This window comes from Dreissena polymorpha, chromosome 1 (genome assembly GCF_020536995.1).
Source record: "Dreissena polymorpha isolate Duluth1 chromosome 1, UMN_Dpol_1.0, whole genome shotgun sequence".
Lineage (NCBI taxonomy): Eukaryota > Metazoa > Mollusca > Bivalvia > Myida > Dreissenidae > Dreissena > Dreissena polymorpha.
In genome coordinates, this window is record NC_068355.1 from 113,627,742 (window position 1) to 113,647,199 (window position 19,458).

Here is a 19,458-nt window from a genome sequence, read left to right on the forward strand (position 1 = left end):
TAGTGTAGTGAATATGGTGTTCGCTTAGCGACTGGGAGACAACGGGTTCAATCCCCACCGTGGGAGGGTTCTTTAGATCTCCCCCATGGACACTTAAAAGTACTAGTTCTTGTCCCAGGAAACAGACTTGAGAGCGTTTCAAATAAGCCTTAAGCTTTTGATGCATCGAGCTACAATAAATAGGTTTAAACTACACTTGTTGCTTTAACCCTGATTGGTTCAATGGTGTGCATTGTTGTTATCTGACCAACAAGGGTCCAAATCCATCATGGCTTAGTAGCATTACAAGATAATCTGATAATTAAGAGATACAAATAAAAATGTGTTTGTTTGGAATCACAAGCAGAGCTCCAGATAACTTTTCTGAGTAATTGGGTAAATACCCACTACTTTTGAGTACAATTGGGTATTTTCATTTTCAATTGGGCACAAAAAAGTCAGAACCCACTACTTTAATTGACAATTGGGTATTTTTGTATTAAAATTGGGTATTTTCGTTGTCTTCAATTCTCAAATGCTTACCTGAATGAGCTGGTTGAAGTTCCACTCTTAATTTATTAGTTTCAGAGATCTTGTGTAATTATACATTGTATTCATAGTATACAATGTTGATTAAAAAAAGTTCGACGATTTTTTCCACCAGTTTTCTTACAATGTAAGAACTATCAGGGCTTGCCATCTCACAAAATATCGTCAAGAATTAGTTTCACTATATTTTTTGCTTCTGATTTTGTGTTGCTGGCAATTAAATAACTAAAAATTGAGTTTTTTATGCCTGGTATACGATGTTTCCCTTTTTACGGCCTCGCGGTTTCAACATGTTCACAACAATAATACATAGTTGCATGGACGCTTTCTTCCGTACATATTATTGTGCTGAAGGTTTTACTGAAAGCGCTTGGACGAAGCGGAAAGAATCCGGGTATTTCGGACTCAGGTATTTCAGGGACAGATTAACTTGTTATGCAAAGGAAAAATACAATATGCTTAATCGGCAATTGAAATTGGGTTTCAGTACGCATGGTTTTATTTTTCTATGCGTAATCGGCAATTTTACATTGGGTATTTACGCAAATACGCACCTTATCTCTAGCTCTGACAATAGTAGTTCCTTATAGTTATAGTGATTATTTTTATTTGTGTTGTCGCTATCTTAGGTATCAATGTTTAGGAATAAAAAAAGCTGGTCATTATTTATCTTGGCTTCATCAGTTAAGGCCATCTTGACCAGACTCTTATTTCATGCGCACTTAGACGCTATGAGTATTGGCTTCTTTTAATTTTTGAATGCCGTCACGTTCATGAGATATTACAAGTTGCAAAACATACTTAATAGTTGTCCCCACACTTTTAAAAGCGTGGGGATATTGTATTGATCTCCGCTGACTGTCAGTCTGTCTGTCCTGGCCACTATCTCCTCCAACACTTTTAGCACTAAAACCTTAAAACTTACACACATGGTAGCTATGAGCATATGTGCGAAGGTGAGCTCTTTGGAATTTTGATCTGAACCCTGGGTCAATAAATGGGTAAAATGGGTAAACTAATTTAACTAACAACATGCGACTTACATGATAATAACTTTTGATCAAAATTCCAAATAGTGCACCTTCGCACATATGCTCATAGCTGCTATGTGTGTAAGTTTTAAGGTTCTAGTGCTAATAGTGTAGGAGGAGATAGTGGAGAATGGGGGTTGGGGTGGGGCCCAAAGTTTTGTTTTAACATAACTTCTTCATTTATTCACCAATTAACTTCAAATTAATACTGAACATCTCACAGTCTATCTCGACCATTCATGTCCACATTACCCACTCCAGGGCGATTGGTAAAGGTAACGGCAGCTTGGTTCCAGTCCTCTTTCGAATTTATCGAGAGGTCCACTTGTACTACTTCCCTGTACCCCCAAATTTTGTTTGAACCCAAAAAATTTCCTACCCAATTTTTTTCCTACCCAATTTTTTTTTTCGTACCCAAATTTTTTTCGTACCCCAATATTCCCTGTCCCATACTTTTTTTTTCATACCCAACATTTTGTGTAACTTTTTTTTTCGTACCCAATTTTTTTACGTACCCAATCTTTTTTTGTACCCAAATTTTTTTTTTTCGTACCGAACTTGTTTTTTAACCATTTTTTTTCGTACCCAACTTTTTTTTTTTTGTACCCAACTTTTATCGTACCAAAATATTTTCTGGGTATAATTTGTTCGTACCCAAAATTTGCGTATCCAATTTTTTTTCGTACCCAAAATTTTCGTTCCCACATACACAACTGTGGTGATGCAGATAAACTTAAATTGATGCTTATATATCCATCCTCTTCAAAAACACCGTCACACCAGTACTGTCAGTACTTTTATTCTTATTTGTCCTACACTATTAGCACTAAGACCTTGAAACTTAAACACATGGTAGCTATGAGCATATGTGCGACAGTGCACTATTTGGAATTTTGATTTGACCCCTGGGTTAAAAGTTATGGGGGGGTTTCATTAAAAAAAGTATATATTTTTTCCCAAATGTCAGCTCGCTCAAAATTCCCAATGTAATCTCCCATCTATATAAGTTCAACCTGAGTAAATACAATGCTGGACACACTTGAATCCTCAATTTTTTAACATTATTTAGCAAAACAACAACACCACTAATTTATTCAATTAATGGTATTTGAAGATGTTATCATGGCTTTTAAGGATGTAATTATGGCATTTAAAGCACCAGAAATTGGTAATCTACAGTCTAGACCTTAGAAGTGGATACATCAAGCTCATTAATCAGTAAGAAGAACGATAGGCGCATATTGATATTATTATGGCTTGTGTCAAATATTATTTGCAACAAATCCTAGGGTCACTGAAATTGTAATTCCTATGATAATTGTCAATTTGCGGTTAGTTGCAATAATTCAACTATCAGCTTTAAAACCCAATGGGTTGCTGCCAGAGCCGCCATAGCAAAAATTATCAAAGGTTCTGGGAGTCCGTTTATATGGACTAATTTGCGGTATGAACTTTAGACAGTATACACGAAAATGCATTACATTTAAATGTCAACATTTGACACTTAGAGTTAGACCTGCCATTGCAGTGGAGCAAATGATTAGCACGTAGGCGTACAATAACAATAAACTCTATTGCTACAATACCGTTGAAAAGTCTGCCATTGTATGTTATTTCCTGTTTCACGGGCGTCTTAATTTAGTTTAACAAAGAGCTTGATAACCTAATGTCAATATATGGGACGTAGTATGGAGCTGTTCGGTAATTTCCCGTTACATTACACTATTTCTAGCTAATATGAAAACAGACTCCGTGCAGTGTAACCTACCGTTTAGGTTATTTGCCTGGTCGTTACTTTTACTTTTTGTAATCTGTGCGTATGTTCAAAAAGCTCATTAATTACGTCTTTGATTAGAGCAAGCATAAGAAAATGTCCTTTTCATACAATTCATTAAATATTTGTTTGCGTTAAAATGAATTTACATCATGATATCTAAACTAGGAAATTGTATTTCTAACATAATAATTATGTTCACCTTTCCCAAGCATGAAACATTGGATGTCGCATTGAAAATCTTGACTGAAATATTAATTTGAATACACTTGAGATTTCTTTTCAGGAAAACCGGCTCTAGGATAACTAGTTTGTATCTTTTCGCTTAATTTTGCAAATATGTCCATGTTGTTTTCTACATTTTAGAGCTTTAAATATTTATGTACTGTATGTGCGGTGCGTATTGTATTTAAATCGAAAAAAAGTATATTTTTTTGCAACAAACATGTGATACCCCAAGCCTGATCAGTTTTGCTAATCCTAGACAAACGCTTATCCGTTATCGTTCTGTGTCCTAAATAAGATCATTATTGGTTTCGGTGGAGTTACAGCAACCATACCTGTAGCCAGGGGGGTTCGCACCCAATGTTTTTTGACGATTAAACAAAATGTGTATTATAAGTTGCACCCAACTTATTTGACGCAAAAAAGGTCATTTATCCTTTCCAGGAACCCAGTGAGTCTTCGTATTTAAGCGTTACAATAATGTTGTATTCAATATGCAACCGACAGGTCACCGTGCACATATAATTATATTTAATTCAGGGCCGTACCCAGGAAATGTTGACTGGGGGGGGGGCCCAAACGGGGAGGGTGCGGGAGGGGCAACCCCTCCCGAATAGATTTTTTTATTAGGCACTGTTCAAGGTGAATTTTAATGCATATAGAAACATATGTTGTGTTATAAATTTATGAATATATAACAAGTAAATCAGCACCTTTCTGAAGTCTAAAGCTTTAACCATTACGGGCCGTCCATAAAGTTTGTCACGCTCAAGGTGGGGGAGGGTGAGTAAGAAAGTGACAGTTTGTGACATGGGGGAGGGGAGTCAGGCCATGTGTGATTTCACACATTCATTTAAAAAAAATGTATAATTTATTTATTATTTCTTTAGTAGAATTTAAAAATAATTTTCAAAAAATTGTGAAACATTTGAATTAGTTTTATGTCAAAATAAGACGAATTGCGTATCTCCTGATTCTGTTGTTCGAATGTTTAATAGGCAACTTGGCTGGCCCGGCTTATTCAATAGGCACAACCTCCACACAGATTTCAATGACGAAATAATTGGACTGTTCCATTTTTAGTTAGTAAAGGGTTGAAAGAAAATCTAAATTATAATTTCGTTTTTATTAGAGGTTAACACGTGGATAAATATTCATACTGCTCGTCGTAACAACCCTACAGTTATAAAAGCCTGTAATGTGAAAGTTCTTTTACCGGTAAGTGAAATTTTAATACGGTTTAATAGTGAATTGAGTTTTAGATTAAATTTAAATTAAGTATTAATTAAAAAAAAAAAATGTTCGAAAGTGTGAGTTTGTGACGTACTTTAGGGAAGGGGGTCCAAGATTTTGTAACAGTTTGTGACATGCCGAGGCAAAAATGGTAAAAAAAGCGTGACATGCTTTATCAACGACCCCTTGGTGTGAAATTCACACACATGTTTAAAGCGTTAGATTTCAGAAATGTATTACACTTTATAAAGAAGTTAAAGCATCCTTTGAAACATAAAAACCTTTATTATGAAATTTGACATAAAGTATGACTGTAGAGGTGGTTTGATTTCAAAGAGAAAATACTACTATGGTTATATGTCAGAAACTTCCATATAACCTACTAGTATTTTCTCTTTGAAATCAAACCTCCTCTATATAAAATTTCAAAGTAAATTCATTATAAAATGTTTATCATCTACAAGACAGTTTTCACAGAAATGTTTAATAAGCTATGACTCTAGAGGAGGTTTGAATTCAAAAGAGAAAACACTATTATCGTTCAGACCTACGACCTTCTGTATCAGTTTCATCCATTCGCTGTTTCTCTTTCCTTGTCCAATCAAAAGACGTGTTACACCCACCATCAAAAGATGAAGCATTGAGCACAATGGGTAATTGACAGATCGGGGATGTTTGTACAAGGTGATAAGAAAACAATGCCTAGGGGCTTATCTCCACTGGCGAGTAAATTAGCGCTAATCCCCTTGTGTATCAGGGGCAATAAAACACATCTGCACATTTGTATTGCAGGGAAGTGTTCTTTGGGCCCTTTCATGTGAGAAAATTTGCAGTAGGCCCTTTATTAAAAAATCATAACTCGACAGCCAGCTGGGGGGGGGGGGCCGGGCCCCTGGGCCCAGTGCCTGGGTACGGGCCTGCCTGTCGACTATTGCCGAAGACCAATGAGTCACTGGTTAATAATTTTGCATTATACCACGATTTATAACAATTTATTTACACATTGTGCACAGCATTTTCGACAGACTGCGTTGTATTTTTGTTATATCCCCGTACCACCATTTTCGGATCCCCTAAACGGTTTTCCAGCAAAAATATCAGCTATGCCCAAGACAGGATATTTTTGTTTGTTGAATGACAAGAAAACAAATCATTTCTACAAAGCAATGTACGTAGCTTTTTTGAAGTTTACCAACACTTAATGGCATCTGTTCTGCTCCACATACATACAGAACTTCTCACAATGTTACAATTATGTCAAACTTGACACTTTGAACTATGTCCTACTCTTAAACAGTTGTTATAATGAATTTTTAACGTTATAACAAAGATCAGGTGGACGTTAACGTTTAATGTTCATTGCCCGTGACGGACCTTGCGCATTATTGGGAAAATGGTGTGCGGTAAAAATGCCAGAGGTAAAAATGCCATAGGTAAAAATGCCAGAGGTAAAAATGCCAGCGGTAAAAATGCCAGAGGTAAAGTGGTAAAAATGCCATAGGTAAAAATGCCATAGGTAAAAATGCCAGCCGTTATATAGTAAAACAGATTTTTAAGCAATATTTTTTTAGGATATTGAGTATTGTACGGAAACATTTTTTTTAATTGAACATGTTGTTAATGGTTGGGAATTTGTGTTTCTTTGATGAATCGGTCATTAAAGAAAACTTGTTAAATTCATTGTAAAAGGATATTGAGTATTGTACGGAAACATTTTTTTAATTAAACATGTTGTTTGAGAATAATGTGTCAGTAATACATGTATTCTAAAGATTCACATGCTTTTTTTAAGAAATGGAAGATTCAAATGTGTCTTATTTATATTGTATCTGTGTCTTAAATGTGTCTTATTTATATGTGACTACGTGCTTATTTTTTGAAGAAATGAAAGATTCATATGTGTCATATTTGTATTTTATCCATGTCTTATCTTATTCATCAAAGAAACAAAAAATCCCAACCAATAAACAGAATGAATAAAGCACAAAACAACAAAATTACAGTCTAAATGTATTAGTTAGACATTTGAACAAGTTCAAATAAAAAATTGTTTCCGTACAATACTCATTATCCTTAAAAAACATTGCTAAAAAATCTGTTTTACTATATAACGTCTGGCATTTTTACCTATGGCATTTTTACCTATGGCATTTTTACCACTTTACATCTGGCATTTTTACCTATGGCATTTTTACCTCTGGCATTTTTACCTATGGCATTTTTACCTCTGGCATTTTTACCTACATTCTTGGAAAATAATAACATCGTTCTTCTTCAACGTCCTGGCAAACATTGTTAAAGACTTTGAGATCATAGGGCCAGTAGTTTGTGGTTATAGGGTCTTTATAAAGCCTTAATTGTTATACATTTCTGAGATTCGTTTATAAAAAGGATAACTAATTTGTTAAAACTAGTTTAACAAAATAAAAGTAACCATTTATAATATTTTGATTTCTGTTTAGTTTTGATGCAGCTTAGAGAAGACCCAGTTTTGTTAATCAGTGTCTGTTGTACAATACACTATGAGCACGTTTAGAGCAATGCTAGACATATGGTACTATCTATGGTAGCAGACAAACAATTGTTTTGAAAAAGTCAAATACATTGTATTTCCATTTAATTTGCTCGATTTATGAATGGTGGAAGTTTGGAATGGTAAAACACACCAATTTTATCAAGATTCCAATAAATAATGATATTTTATACCGTTCTTATTGCTGATTTTACATTCTATAAATGTGTTGTTGCATATGTAAACAAAGTATGTGCGCGCATACTAGTGTCAGGTTAAACACCGTATAAAATGATGTATTTCCGTGACTGATCGAAAAAGGTGGTTATTGAAAAACGGTAGTGGGGAATACATGTATGTTATATCATATTTATGTCGATTAACCAGAATACATGAGTTTAGGTTTCATGTTCAAAATTTTCTAGGGGGAGAACCCCCAAACCCTCAAATTGCAGGAGGGGGACATCCCCTCCAGCACATACCCCATTCGCCACTTCGTTGCTTAATATTCTCGTTTATGGGGAAGGTCGCATCCCCCTTTTCAAAATCCTGGCTACGGGCCTGGCAACTAAATTTTAGAAGGTTATTTTACAGAAGACAATGAAAGTTTCTTTTAAATGGTTTTCCATTGAGTCCGCATAGTGATCCGATGTGCGCCTTGCTTGGGCTCGGCAAGGCTTTGCAATCGTATTTTTTCACCCTGTTCACTGACATTAACTGACATGAAATAGAGAGAAAACTGATTTTTGAAAGGGGAAATGCGAAAATGTCATGTCTTTTTATTTTTTGACAAAACATTTATTTTCCGTTTGCGAATTAAGAGAACATGTCTTTGTACCGAGCTGTGATATAGATACATTTATATTTTTCTTGTCTTCTTTCTTTTCTTTCCTGTGTTTTCTACTTCAAGTAGTTCCCATACATTGGTCCCAATATTTGTTTTCGAATAGACTTAATCGGTGACTTATAGTGAAAATCAAAAAAAAAATAAGAATATATATTTTCTGCTTAAAAAGTTTTGTTAGGAGCTTGTCTGTTTAATTTTTCAAATGTTTTATCAAATGACCAATCTGCAGTAAAAAGATACAAACGTAAAAACGATTTCCAATTCTTTGTTTTCGTATACACATTTAAGTGAGAATTCTACCACCTTTCGAGGATAATACTTTTTTAAACATTAACTTTTTACCACCTATTACAAAATTCTTTAAAAATATCTAGACTTGTTTGTAAGTTTTCTTTGGTATCCTAGAAAATAACAATGGCATAGTGTACAGCAGAGTTTAATTAGAAGTGCATTACTATCAATAACTTTAAAGTATGGATGGGAATGAATACTGGAAACGATATTCGAATATTCGTTTGTCGTTATTCGAATATATTCGAATATTCGATTTTTAAACCTTATATCAAGGTGTCCGAATTTATGAGCGTCCGGAGCAAATTACTATTCATGATTGCCACAATTGCCACTATAAATCGTATCTATGTGCGGCTTTGTAAAACAGGATAGAGTAAAAAAAAAAAAATAAGGATCATTGATTATTATGCTCCTTTTTAAATAAATACTGTTAAGTTTCATTAGATGTAAGATATTTCAGGAAAACGCATTACCGTAATTCTAATTTATTTAAATACTTATAATTGATCTGGATTACTTTCCATCGATAATATTTATGCTTTTGGTTTCGCTATTTTTTCTGGAATAAAGAACCATTTAAGAACGTTTTAATTGGTATATATTTGAGAAACTAAATTCTGATTAGATAATCATTGATTTGATATAATATGGATAACGAAATTAAAACATACATGCCAGATCTCGACGGGACAGTCCCGCCAGTTCGTCAATTTGTCCAGATATTCGTTAATACGTTCTATAAATTCACAATAAAATTCGCTATTCAAGTAAAGCTCTGTCTGGTTAAAAGTTACCATCGCTAATCCCTTTATTGCCCCCTATTGACAACCAACTTCTACTTCTCGAGTGCAACATTACCGGTATGTTAGACGTAGACAGCTCTGTTAGACTGCATTTAAGATTTAAGGTTAACAAATCGCGAGAAAAAATCAACATTTTCAAAGCTTAATCAATGTTCTGTTTTCTGTACTCTTCAATGTGTAAAAGGTACAGTAAGCTAAGTGAACAAAGCAATAAGTAGACTCATCAACTATGCAAGATTTAAATTAAATAAAGCCTTATTGAAACATAATTTTAGAGATGTTACGTATATTAATTCGGTAACTTGAAACGAATGAAGTTATCATTTTAAATCCCAAATATTTCATGCTTAATGGCATGAACATTAAAAACATATTAACTATTTAAATACAAACTTCAATTAATTTGATACTCAATGCAAGTGATTTCGTTCCAAAGAATTATTTTATTATATTTTACTCATTTCATATTTCAAATATAGATTCTATCTTGCAAAACGCAGTATTGCAAAACGCACACTTTAATTGCTTCACACTTTATACAGCCGGGATTCGATCATAAATTTCGCGAAATTATGTACAAAAGCATGCAAATGTATTCACCCGGGATTCGATAATAAATCTTGTGACAACAAATTTTAAACAGCATGTGTTTGTTTCGTTGTATTGATTCGTTGCCTCCTACTTCGGTCCATGTGAATTACCTTGTCACTCATGTAGACTAACCACTATAGTTATATCAGCCCGATAAATTAATGAATTTTGCGGTTAAATGCGTAGACATCATAACCAGACAGATCCATTAATACTCAAAATCAACGAATATTCGTTAATTATTTCGTTAAATAAAGTTAATCCATACATAATCATTGTTCCGTATATTATAGCCATAATTTCAACACTAGATGTGGTCTGTTAACAATGTATCTTGTTAAATCTATGTTACCAGACCACATCTAGCGGTCACATTTTGGCTATTGCTTTAAGGAACAATGTTTTTGTATGGGTTAACTTTATTCTATGAAATATTTTACGAAATATTCGTTGATTGTGAGTGTTAATGGGGCTATAAATAATGCATTGTACCAAGTTTCTGACTACAACGAGCATGGTGTCCATTACTTATTAGGTAACGAGTGGTCGCTTTGGTTTGCTTTGAGTTTATGAAGATTTTCTTTCATTAAGTTCTTAAAACGTTCACCTCTCGGTCACTAAAGGGTTTAGCCCGCTTTGCGCTTATTTTTTTTTGTGACAGAGTCAGAGGCCATATTGGACAATTTTCGTCTGACAAATTGCGCGAAAACGACGTCATTTTCAGAGTTGCATGGTTGGTAATTTTATTGTGGTAAGTTAACAAATTTCAATGGTTATGTTACAACGAAGTAACCATCGTTTATACAAATACAATTATCTTGCGGTAACATAACCATGTAAATAACTGCGTTAATCAAGTTACTAAAGTTAATATTGAACACTGTTTATACAATTGACCGCTGAGGTTAAAAAAAACTGTCAAAACACATTTTTTTTAATGTTTATCGAATTTTGATTGGAATGTTCTCTACAATAACCGTTTTCCGGAGATTTTTTACGCAACGCTTTCAGGTATTGAGCAGATTTTTGGTATGTGAGTCAACCTACATAACCTACAGATGAAGTGTGAAATTCGTTCCGGTCCAACAATTTTTGGCGTATTTATGAGCCATGTACTTAAAAAAAAAATCTATTATAACGCTTGATTGTTCCCGGGATACATTTGAATATGCTTTTTTTTGTATAAGAGTACCCGGAGTACATTTCAAGAGAACCCGAGCCGACAATGACCAATCGAACTATAATAACCGTTCTCAGACGCTTTTTGTACGCAACTCTTTCAAATATAGAGCTGATTTTTATGCTCCCGGTAGGATGGCATATAGCAGTTGGACTGTCCGTCCGTCTGGCATTTCATTTTCCGGCCTTTTTTCAAATAGTTTTAAGATATTGACCCGATACAGATGAAGTATCAGTTTCGTTCCGGTCCATTTATTTTTGACGAAGTTATAGGTCTTGTACTTAGACAAAGACGATTATCCACATCAACTCTCTTATTGCTTCCAACATTACTTGTTTTTCACAAATTACATTTGTATTAACTTCAGCAATTTCCAGATCTACGAACTCCTGTATCACTTGTTTCAATTCGCTTCTTTTCTTTCCTTGGCCAATCAAAAGACCTGCTAAATCAGCCATCGATAGATGAAGCATTCAGGATCACAAGTATGGTGTACGAACTGGTCCAAAACTATTCTTATTCGTCCGGGACGGTTATGGTGTACGAACTGGTCAAAAACTATTGTAAACCGTCCGGGACGGTTTATAAACCGTCCGGGGCGGTATGTAAACCGTCCCGGACGATTTACTAAACTGTATCGGACAGTTACATTCTTTTGAACCGCTCGTGCGTCTGTAAACCGTACCGAGCGATTTTTTTTGTGGAAACCAAACCTCCGATACAGTTAAGGAAACCGTCCGGGACGGTTTCCTGGCATAAATTATGGTACGGCATAGGTTTTGAAGAGGAGTCAATCAACCAATCAGAATCTGATATAATTAATATTACAACACTTTGTTGATATACCATTTAAAAGAACAAATAATTTCAAACCAATTAACAGTGCAAATAACAAGTATAGAAGAAAAATCATTAATTGATTTCTTGTCATTGCTAGAATTTCAAAACAAATAAACGAAAAAGAATGATGAAATTTAATTTCTGTTAGGTCAAGTATATTTTTTTTTCACAAAGTTAAAAAATCAATTATTTAAAAAAAAAACCACAGTACACATGCATTTCTTTAACTAATTCAGAACATTTTCAATCTCCGACTTTGCTTGCGCTATTTTTGTCATTTTTTAATTAAAAACGTATTAGCCCTTTGAAAAAAATACTACTGTCCAGCAATAATACCGTATCGGACAGTTTAAACCGTCCCGGACGGTTTAGAATATTTTTGGACCAGTTCGTACACCACACACAAGGGGTAATTGACTGATCGGTGATGTGTGTACAAGACGATAAGAAAACATTGCCTAGGGGCTTATCTCCACTGGCGAGTAAATTAACGCTAATCCCTTTGTTTAACAGGGACAATAAAACATGTCTGCTTTTTTCTATTGAGTGAAAGTGTACTGTGGGCCCTTTCATGAGAGAAAAAGTTGCAGTAGGCCTATTATTAAAAAAAATTCATAACTCAACATCCAGCTGGTGGGGCCCGGGCCCCCTGGGCCCACCCCCTGGGTACGGGTCTGCCACATATACCCCAAAGGGTTACCCCGCGAATATATTCTGCTTTATTTTAATTGCACTTTTTGAATATTGGGACACTATTTTCTTCTTTACACACGTATGCGAACGCACCGAAATCAAAGATTTTGTAAAATCTTGACAATGTATCTTGACATACGAGAGAAATCATTTTTATAAAAAATTATAGGGTCCGTAGCAAATTAACTGACAACATGCTTTCTGTATCTCTGATTTCTAATATCGAGTTCGGAAAAGATAATGTGAAGCTCGCAGTTTAAAAAAACGTTCATTGAAATATGCAATATTCTTTTCTCGACTGGTGGAAAGAATGCCGTGTTTGGATCATTTATTTACTTTTAATATGCTTAGAAATGTGGATATTGAGATGCTTGATGGATTAGCCGACTTTTTATCGCATGAATCCTTTGAGTGTCCTAAATAGTTTTGCATTTTTAAAACATACTTTTTCAAAAATTTTACTTTCTTGTATTTGTAAAGTTAGTCGGTTATTCTCTGAACACGAACATATGTGTTATAATATATAATATTATCTCGAAATATGATATGGTTTTTAAAGATATGTTAAGTCTTGCGTTTCACTCATCCAGACATCATTCAGTGATTTTGTTAAAAACGCTGTAGAATGTATCTGAGTTGTGTTCAAGCGTATGGGTTGCATGGCATGTGACTGAACTTCTATGACTCTACTAACATTTATTTATGGGTCAACAGAGCAGTATTTAGTATTTGTAAGCAAATACAAAGACGATCATCGTCAGTCGTGATACATCGGCTCCTCCGCAAGATAGATTATGGAATTAATCGTCTGCTGATCCAGAGTGGATCATCGTCTTTCTAGCACTCCGCCCTGGTATCGCCGGATGGTGTTTGACCATCTAACACCGCCTGTTGTTGACAGACACCGGTTTACCCACTCACCCACGCTATGGTAGCTTTACGAATACCGTAGCTTGACGTTTCATCATTCTATTTGAGCATAGGTACTTTGTCAAAAGCTTTCTCGAAATCTTAAAATAAAATGTGTCCCTTGCTGTAAATTTATTTTCTCACTTGGAAACAATAGCGACCAAAAATTCGCAATAGATAGAAGTTTATGGACAGCACTTTTCATCCCAAATTAATCTTCACAATCCGATGTATAAGTAGAACGTATGAAATAAATGCTGCGAATACACGTTTGAGACTTGTGGTGTTGCTTTAATGCATTTATGGAGTTTTCGTTGGTATGATTTATATGATCAATTGTTTTCACAGCTTTTTAGATGTGTCGAAACGTTATAAAATGGGTCTTATATTCAAAGTAATTGACAATATGACATATTTATACATATCTCAAGATACAAAATCTTTTAACGACGAGAAATTGAGTCTAGAAAGATATATTTGCGCAGAGCGCATGCTTGTTAAAGTTATTTCCGTAGAGGTTGGTAATACTATGAAGATGGTTAATGACCTGCGAGATTTCTATATTTCCCGCTTGTTTGAGACATATCAACCGCTCTCTGTGAAAAGGGCATGTGCGTAAAGTGTCGTCTTTGATTAGCCTGTGCAGTCCGCAAATGCTAATAAAGGACAACACTTTCGGCCTAAACATGATTTTTGCCGAGAAGAGACTGTCTTGCAACAAAACAATATATCATGGCAGCGGAAAGTATCGTCCCTAATTAGCTTGTTCGGACTGCACAGGCTAATCCGAACTGATACTGAACACACATGCAGTTAACCCTATTTACACAGAGCGAGGCTCATAGGCAGTTAGGCTGACACTCTTACAGTTTATTGACTAAGTTTTGTCGGCTGCCTCAAGTCATGTGGGATTAACTACTGTGTTTCTACGTCCGCCTCTGTAGTTTATATTGTGATATACATCAAATTATTTGGAGACCTCAATGGAGTGCGTAGGTCTATATAAATTGAAATTCTAACAAAGACCACGACAGAAGGCGTTATTGTTTTGTTTAAGTATGTTTAATTTTGATGGAAATAACAGTTTTTGTTGCACTTAATGCACACTAATTATGTTAAGTGATGTAGGATTGAAATCATATTTAAACTCAGTGCGAGTGTGAGCCTCTCTCATGTCATGTCAACAGTTGCTTCGTCAAGTGTATATACGAACATACTTTTTCAACAAACAGAGAAAACATTAACCGGTTGACCTTTTTGCCGTAACCGGTAATTAACCGAAAAACATTTAGTAGTCAACATACGTATTCGTAAAATATGTAATTTCGCTTGTTCATGCACTTCATAGAAACGGAAGTAATATGTGATCTTTTGCTTTGATAACATATCAGTTTCTTAGTAAAAATGTTTTTACAATTTTATTTTAATAATTATGTAAATGAAAGATTTTTTAAAATTAATTTTTGCCTGCGTAAAAGCATATAACTAAAAGTTATACTATCTACACATTGTTCATATTCACGTGTCATTTCGGTTGGGTCGAGTACCGGTATATTACGTTCACGTCGTATCGCTCACAATAATGTTGTGTTTCTTTGTTCATTCTGTTGTGTTTTTTTTTTTGTTAGCTAAAATTAACTTAATATAAAAAATAATTTTAAATCATTGTTAAACTAGTGCAACTCGACCGAACAGTCCAAACAAATCAGCGAACATATATGCAGAACATACACACACCAACAGTGTCCATTTGGTTCATTTGGTCAAGAAAATGACCTTTTACATAAGCTTGTGGCTGATGCGTTTGCTTACCTTGGTAACAAGACGACCTTTTTTCGAGAACACAATCTCCCATGGCACGGAAGTCGATTGCGCGGAGAAAAGCTTCCTGTGGCACATGATAAACCCATTTATGCCTAGCGTCTAGAAAAAAGGACTTTGCAAACAGCGTAGACCCCGATGAGACGCCGCATGATGCGGCGTCTCATCAGGGTCTGCGCTGTTTGCTTAAATTAATTTTTGTTAGAAATGTTCTAAATATAGAAATAAATATACGAGACATCCCTAATTTTGGAAATAAATTGATCCAATTTAAAAAGAAGGGAGAGTCCACTGGGCATAAATGGGTTAATTGTTGGGACATTGCCACATGATTAATTGTTGGGACAGTGTCACATGATTAATTGTTGGGACAGTGCCACATGATTAATTGTTGGGACACGCTTATTTTCTCACCACCATGTAAACGGGTCGCCATCGGGTTGACAATTCACGCGCATGTTTGTAAACGTACCGTACCGCATTTTATTGAACAAATACTGAATTTAATTATTTTATTTTTAAAATTACTTTTGTGTGTGCAGTCAGAAACATCCATAAGAAGCGAATGCATATTGTACAGTTCGTAGGAGAAGCAATTTTACGTGTAGTCGGTATTTACATAAAGATTTTCAAACGATGCAAAACACGGTTTAACTTTGAGTGAGCGTGAGCAGGATGATTGTCATCAAGGTATCCTGTTTATATAAAAGAAGTAAATAATTATGCCTAATCTTTGTAATCCCGCTCGTTAATGTTGATTGCGTATAAATCATTATTTATATTTGTTATCACCGTTTTAGTCAAATGAGTAACATCGATCGAATACAGTAGGAAAGTTACGCATTATATCGAATGAAAAAATAACCTGTGGATAATGCAAGGCAATAAAATGACGTCATATGTGTTCATTTTAAAACGAAATGCCTCTTACAAAACCACAATGTACTCAGTACAAAAACGGTCAATAGATATGGTAATTAACGACCTAAACATAGAATCCAAACCACTAATGCCCGCCTTCATCATAAAGGCTTGTCGCGGTTACCAATCGGTTCAAGTACCCAACTTGGCTCTGAGGATTTGACGTACCCGTGATGATTTAAGAGCATTTCACGGACGAAGACCGGGCTAATGAAGGTCATCGTTTTCCTTTTGTGTAAGCCGGAAGCTTTTTCGGAAGCGCTTTGACATATTCCAGAACAGTTTAGCATTTAATTAACTGCTCAACAAGGCGAGTTCAAAGTCCTCTTTTCATGAGCGATTGCCACGTGTGGTGTAATGGCTAAATCAATTGTATTGACTAGTCATACTGATGGGCTGATTACAGGTGAACGGTCCGTGTATGAAAGCTACGAATAAAATAATGACGAATTCTTCATCGAACGTTTGGATATAGAAGCTAACCTGATGTTATTGTATTTTAATCTGGTTTCTTTGAGTTCGCCAATGCAAGTTTGTACACATTGTTGTTGCGGTTGTTCCTAAATATCGCCATTTGTAAATCTAGAACTGCACTACACAATTTGCCTTCTTTTCAATACGATTGACTACATGTTTACACGAAGAGAGCGGAACACGTAACATTCATTGTGTAATTACTTCACATTCACGTATTGCCGTGTTAAACTACGACAATATGCAAGATTAGTGTGTATTGCAGAGAAAAAATTAACAGTTCTAGCAGCATTGCAGTTCAACTACTCAACAAATTAATTACACTATCATCTTAAATGCTATTCAAATTAACATTCATGTAAAGTCTTATACATTACATTTATAATAAATCAACATTAAAATATACATATAAAGTTAATATTTTATAACAATACACGAACTTATCAATATTAAAGTACCACTGTCTTTATATATTTTTTAATCAATGTCATTTCCAATACGGTATTTTGATGAACACATAAATTAAAGTAACATAAATACTAAAAATCAACGAATATTTTGCAAAATATTTCGTTAAATTAAGTTTACCCATAACAAATCAGTTTTCCTTATAGCAATAGCCAAAATTTGGCTTCGGGCATCTTCGGAAGAATGACATTTCATGAGAACTATGTCCCGCTTCCAAAGCTGCCCGAAGCAAATCTTGCGTTCGCTGGTAAATGTTCGGTTATCGTAGCCGGAAATTCACATAGAATATATTGTGAGACAAAAAATGAAAACGAGCCTTTTGTATCGCGTTTAAACTATGTTGCCATACGACATTTTACGTTAAAAATTGGCGATTGATTTAGGGAACATTGAATTTTCATGTGTTAATTTTATTTGTCGAAATATTGTAGGAAATATTCGTTGATTTTGAGTGTTTATGGGCTTTTAACATTTTTATTGACGTCAACATTAAAAATCACATCTGTATTTTGTTTACTATGACAGAATATAACATGTGTACGTCGCCAACCAAACCATTAATACAAAGCAATTATAATTTGTATGATTTGGTAACGTTATACAAATCGTATAGGTTAAATTCATACGGTTTTGTCACAATTACGATCATGCAATTGTCATCCATATTATGGATTCACACTATTCGTACCATTATTATTTATTAAACATCAATAGTAACATGTACATTTTATAGATAATACAATCTGTAAACAAATCCTTATAATATTTATATTATATGAAGACTAATACAATAGCTGGTTAAATATGCACTTAAGGCCAGCATTTTTTTTAATTTGTTTTACGTGAATTTTTTCAAACAAATTGAGTCGGGGGGGGGGGATAAATAAAAATAAAAATAAAATCATGAAAAGTGAACAGTCTACCAAAAAATAAAAATAAAACTGTCTAAACTGATTATTTTTTTATTTTTTTAAATTTAAAATTAAGCCAATTTAACCTTATGTATACTTGCATTAACCTTTAAGTGTTTTATATATCTTATTGCACTGTTGTAGAAGTTTTTATAATAACAGTAAACATATTTATATATATATTTATATGTAAAAGCACCTTTCGCATGTATTATACTATATTGCTTCAATAGAGACCATTAACCACGCCAGGTGTGTAGTGTATTATAGTGATCGTTAAACTTTTGTTAAATGTTAATCATATGTATGTTTATAACAAATTTAGCATGCATTTGACTTGAATAAAAAAGAATTGAAAACTTTTTAAATTGTTTAATAGATTTAGATAACAACCAACTTTGTAACTTTCATCCATGGGTGGAATATGCACACTAAAATACTATTTAATATACAACAGAATTGCTTTATATCATTATAATTTGTATCAATCATGAGAAAAAATGAGCCACATAACAGGAAATTGGACCTTAGGGCGATTGCGACCATTTATGCTCCAAAAGAGCAGTCTGATCAGGATCCAAACTGTTCAACATAATTGTCATTCAGTCAGTACTTCTAAAGATGTTAAGCGAACACTTTGGATCCTGATCAGACTTCGCTTGAATTGATCTTGATCCAAACTTTGTGTAGTGAAAGTTCTTGAACATAAAATGTGAATATTTTATTTAAGAAACCGTGAGTTATAGACTTATAAAAACATGTGCTGCATTTAATTTTATATTCAGAGAGAGTTATAGTGTTTATATATGTAAAGTGAACACAAGAGGCATGACTACAATATTTGGTGTGTAACATCGTTATGAGGTACTCTTTGAAGTTTGTTCAAATCATGCAGAAAATTTGCCCTCCCTAGGGGTTACTGTTTTGCTTATACATATAAATAATATAATCATTCTCTGAGACCGTAGGGCCCTTTGGTTTGTTGCGTTGCATGCCAACCATATAGTGGTTCTTTGCCAAGTTTCCTCAAAGCATGTCTCCGTGGTCAAAACTGTTTGCGCTTCAGGGGTCAACTGATTTATATAGATTAATGTCTTTGATAATCCCTAACAACACAGACACCGCAAGGGTCAGGGGTTCAATATTTGGTGTGTAACATGTTAGTGTTTTCTTCTTCTAGGTGTGCTCAAATCATACATTTGAAGTTAAAAATAGCCCGTCCTTGTTACACATGCTTAATATTTACTTATATAATAAAGAGTTAAACACTATTATTCTCTCAAAACGCACGGGTTAGGTGATAATTATTTTGTATGTGACATTGTATGGCGGTAATCTTCGTAGGTTTTGTATCATGTCCATTGGCTTCACATTAGCCCCAACAAAATATTGAGGTAAAAGAC

General features: G+C 34.4%; 2 protein-coding genes across 12 annotated transcripts in view; one reads left to right on the forward strand and one right to left on the reverse strand.

Moving 5' to 3' along the window:
• LOC127845412 (aldehyde dehydrogenase family 3 member B1-like) overlaps positions 1–3,271 on the reverse strand; it is a 44,210-nt gene extending 40,939 nt beyond the window's left edge. For all 11 annotated transcript variants that reach the window (XM_052376308.1, XM_052376345.1, XM_052376355.1 and 8 more), the window contains exon 1: positions 3,146–3,271. In XM_052376308.1, coding sequence (XP_052232268.1) covers positions 3,146–3,163 — 18 coding nt within the window. In that variant the 5' untranslated portion in view covers positions 3,164–3,271. The remainder of the gene's footprint in view (positions 1–3,145) is intronic.
• The window catches only part of LOC127845535 (uncharacterized), a 46,226-nt gene continuing 29,513 nt past the window's right edge, over positions 2,746–19,458 (forward strand). The window contains exon 1 of the mRNA XM_052376546.1: positions 2,746–2,777. The gene's annotated coding sequence lies outside the window, so the exon portion shown is untranslated. The remainder of the gene's footprint in view (positions 2,778–19,458) is intronic.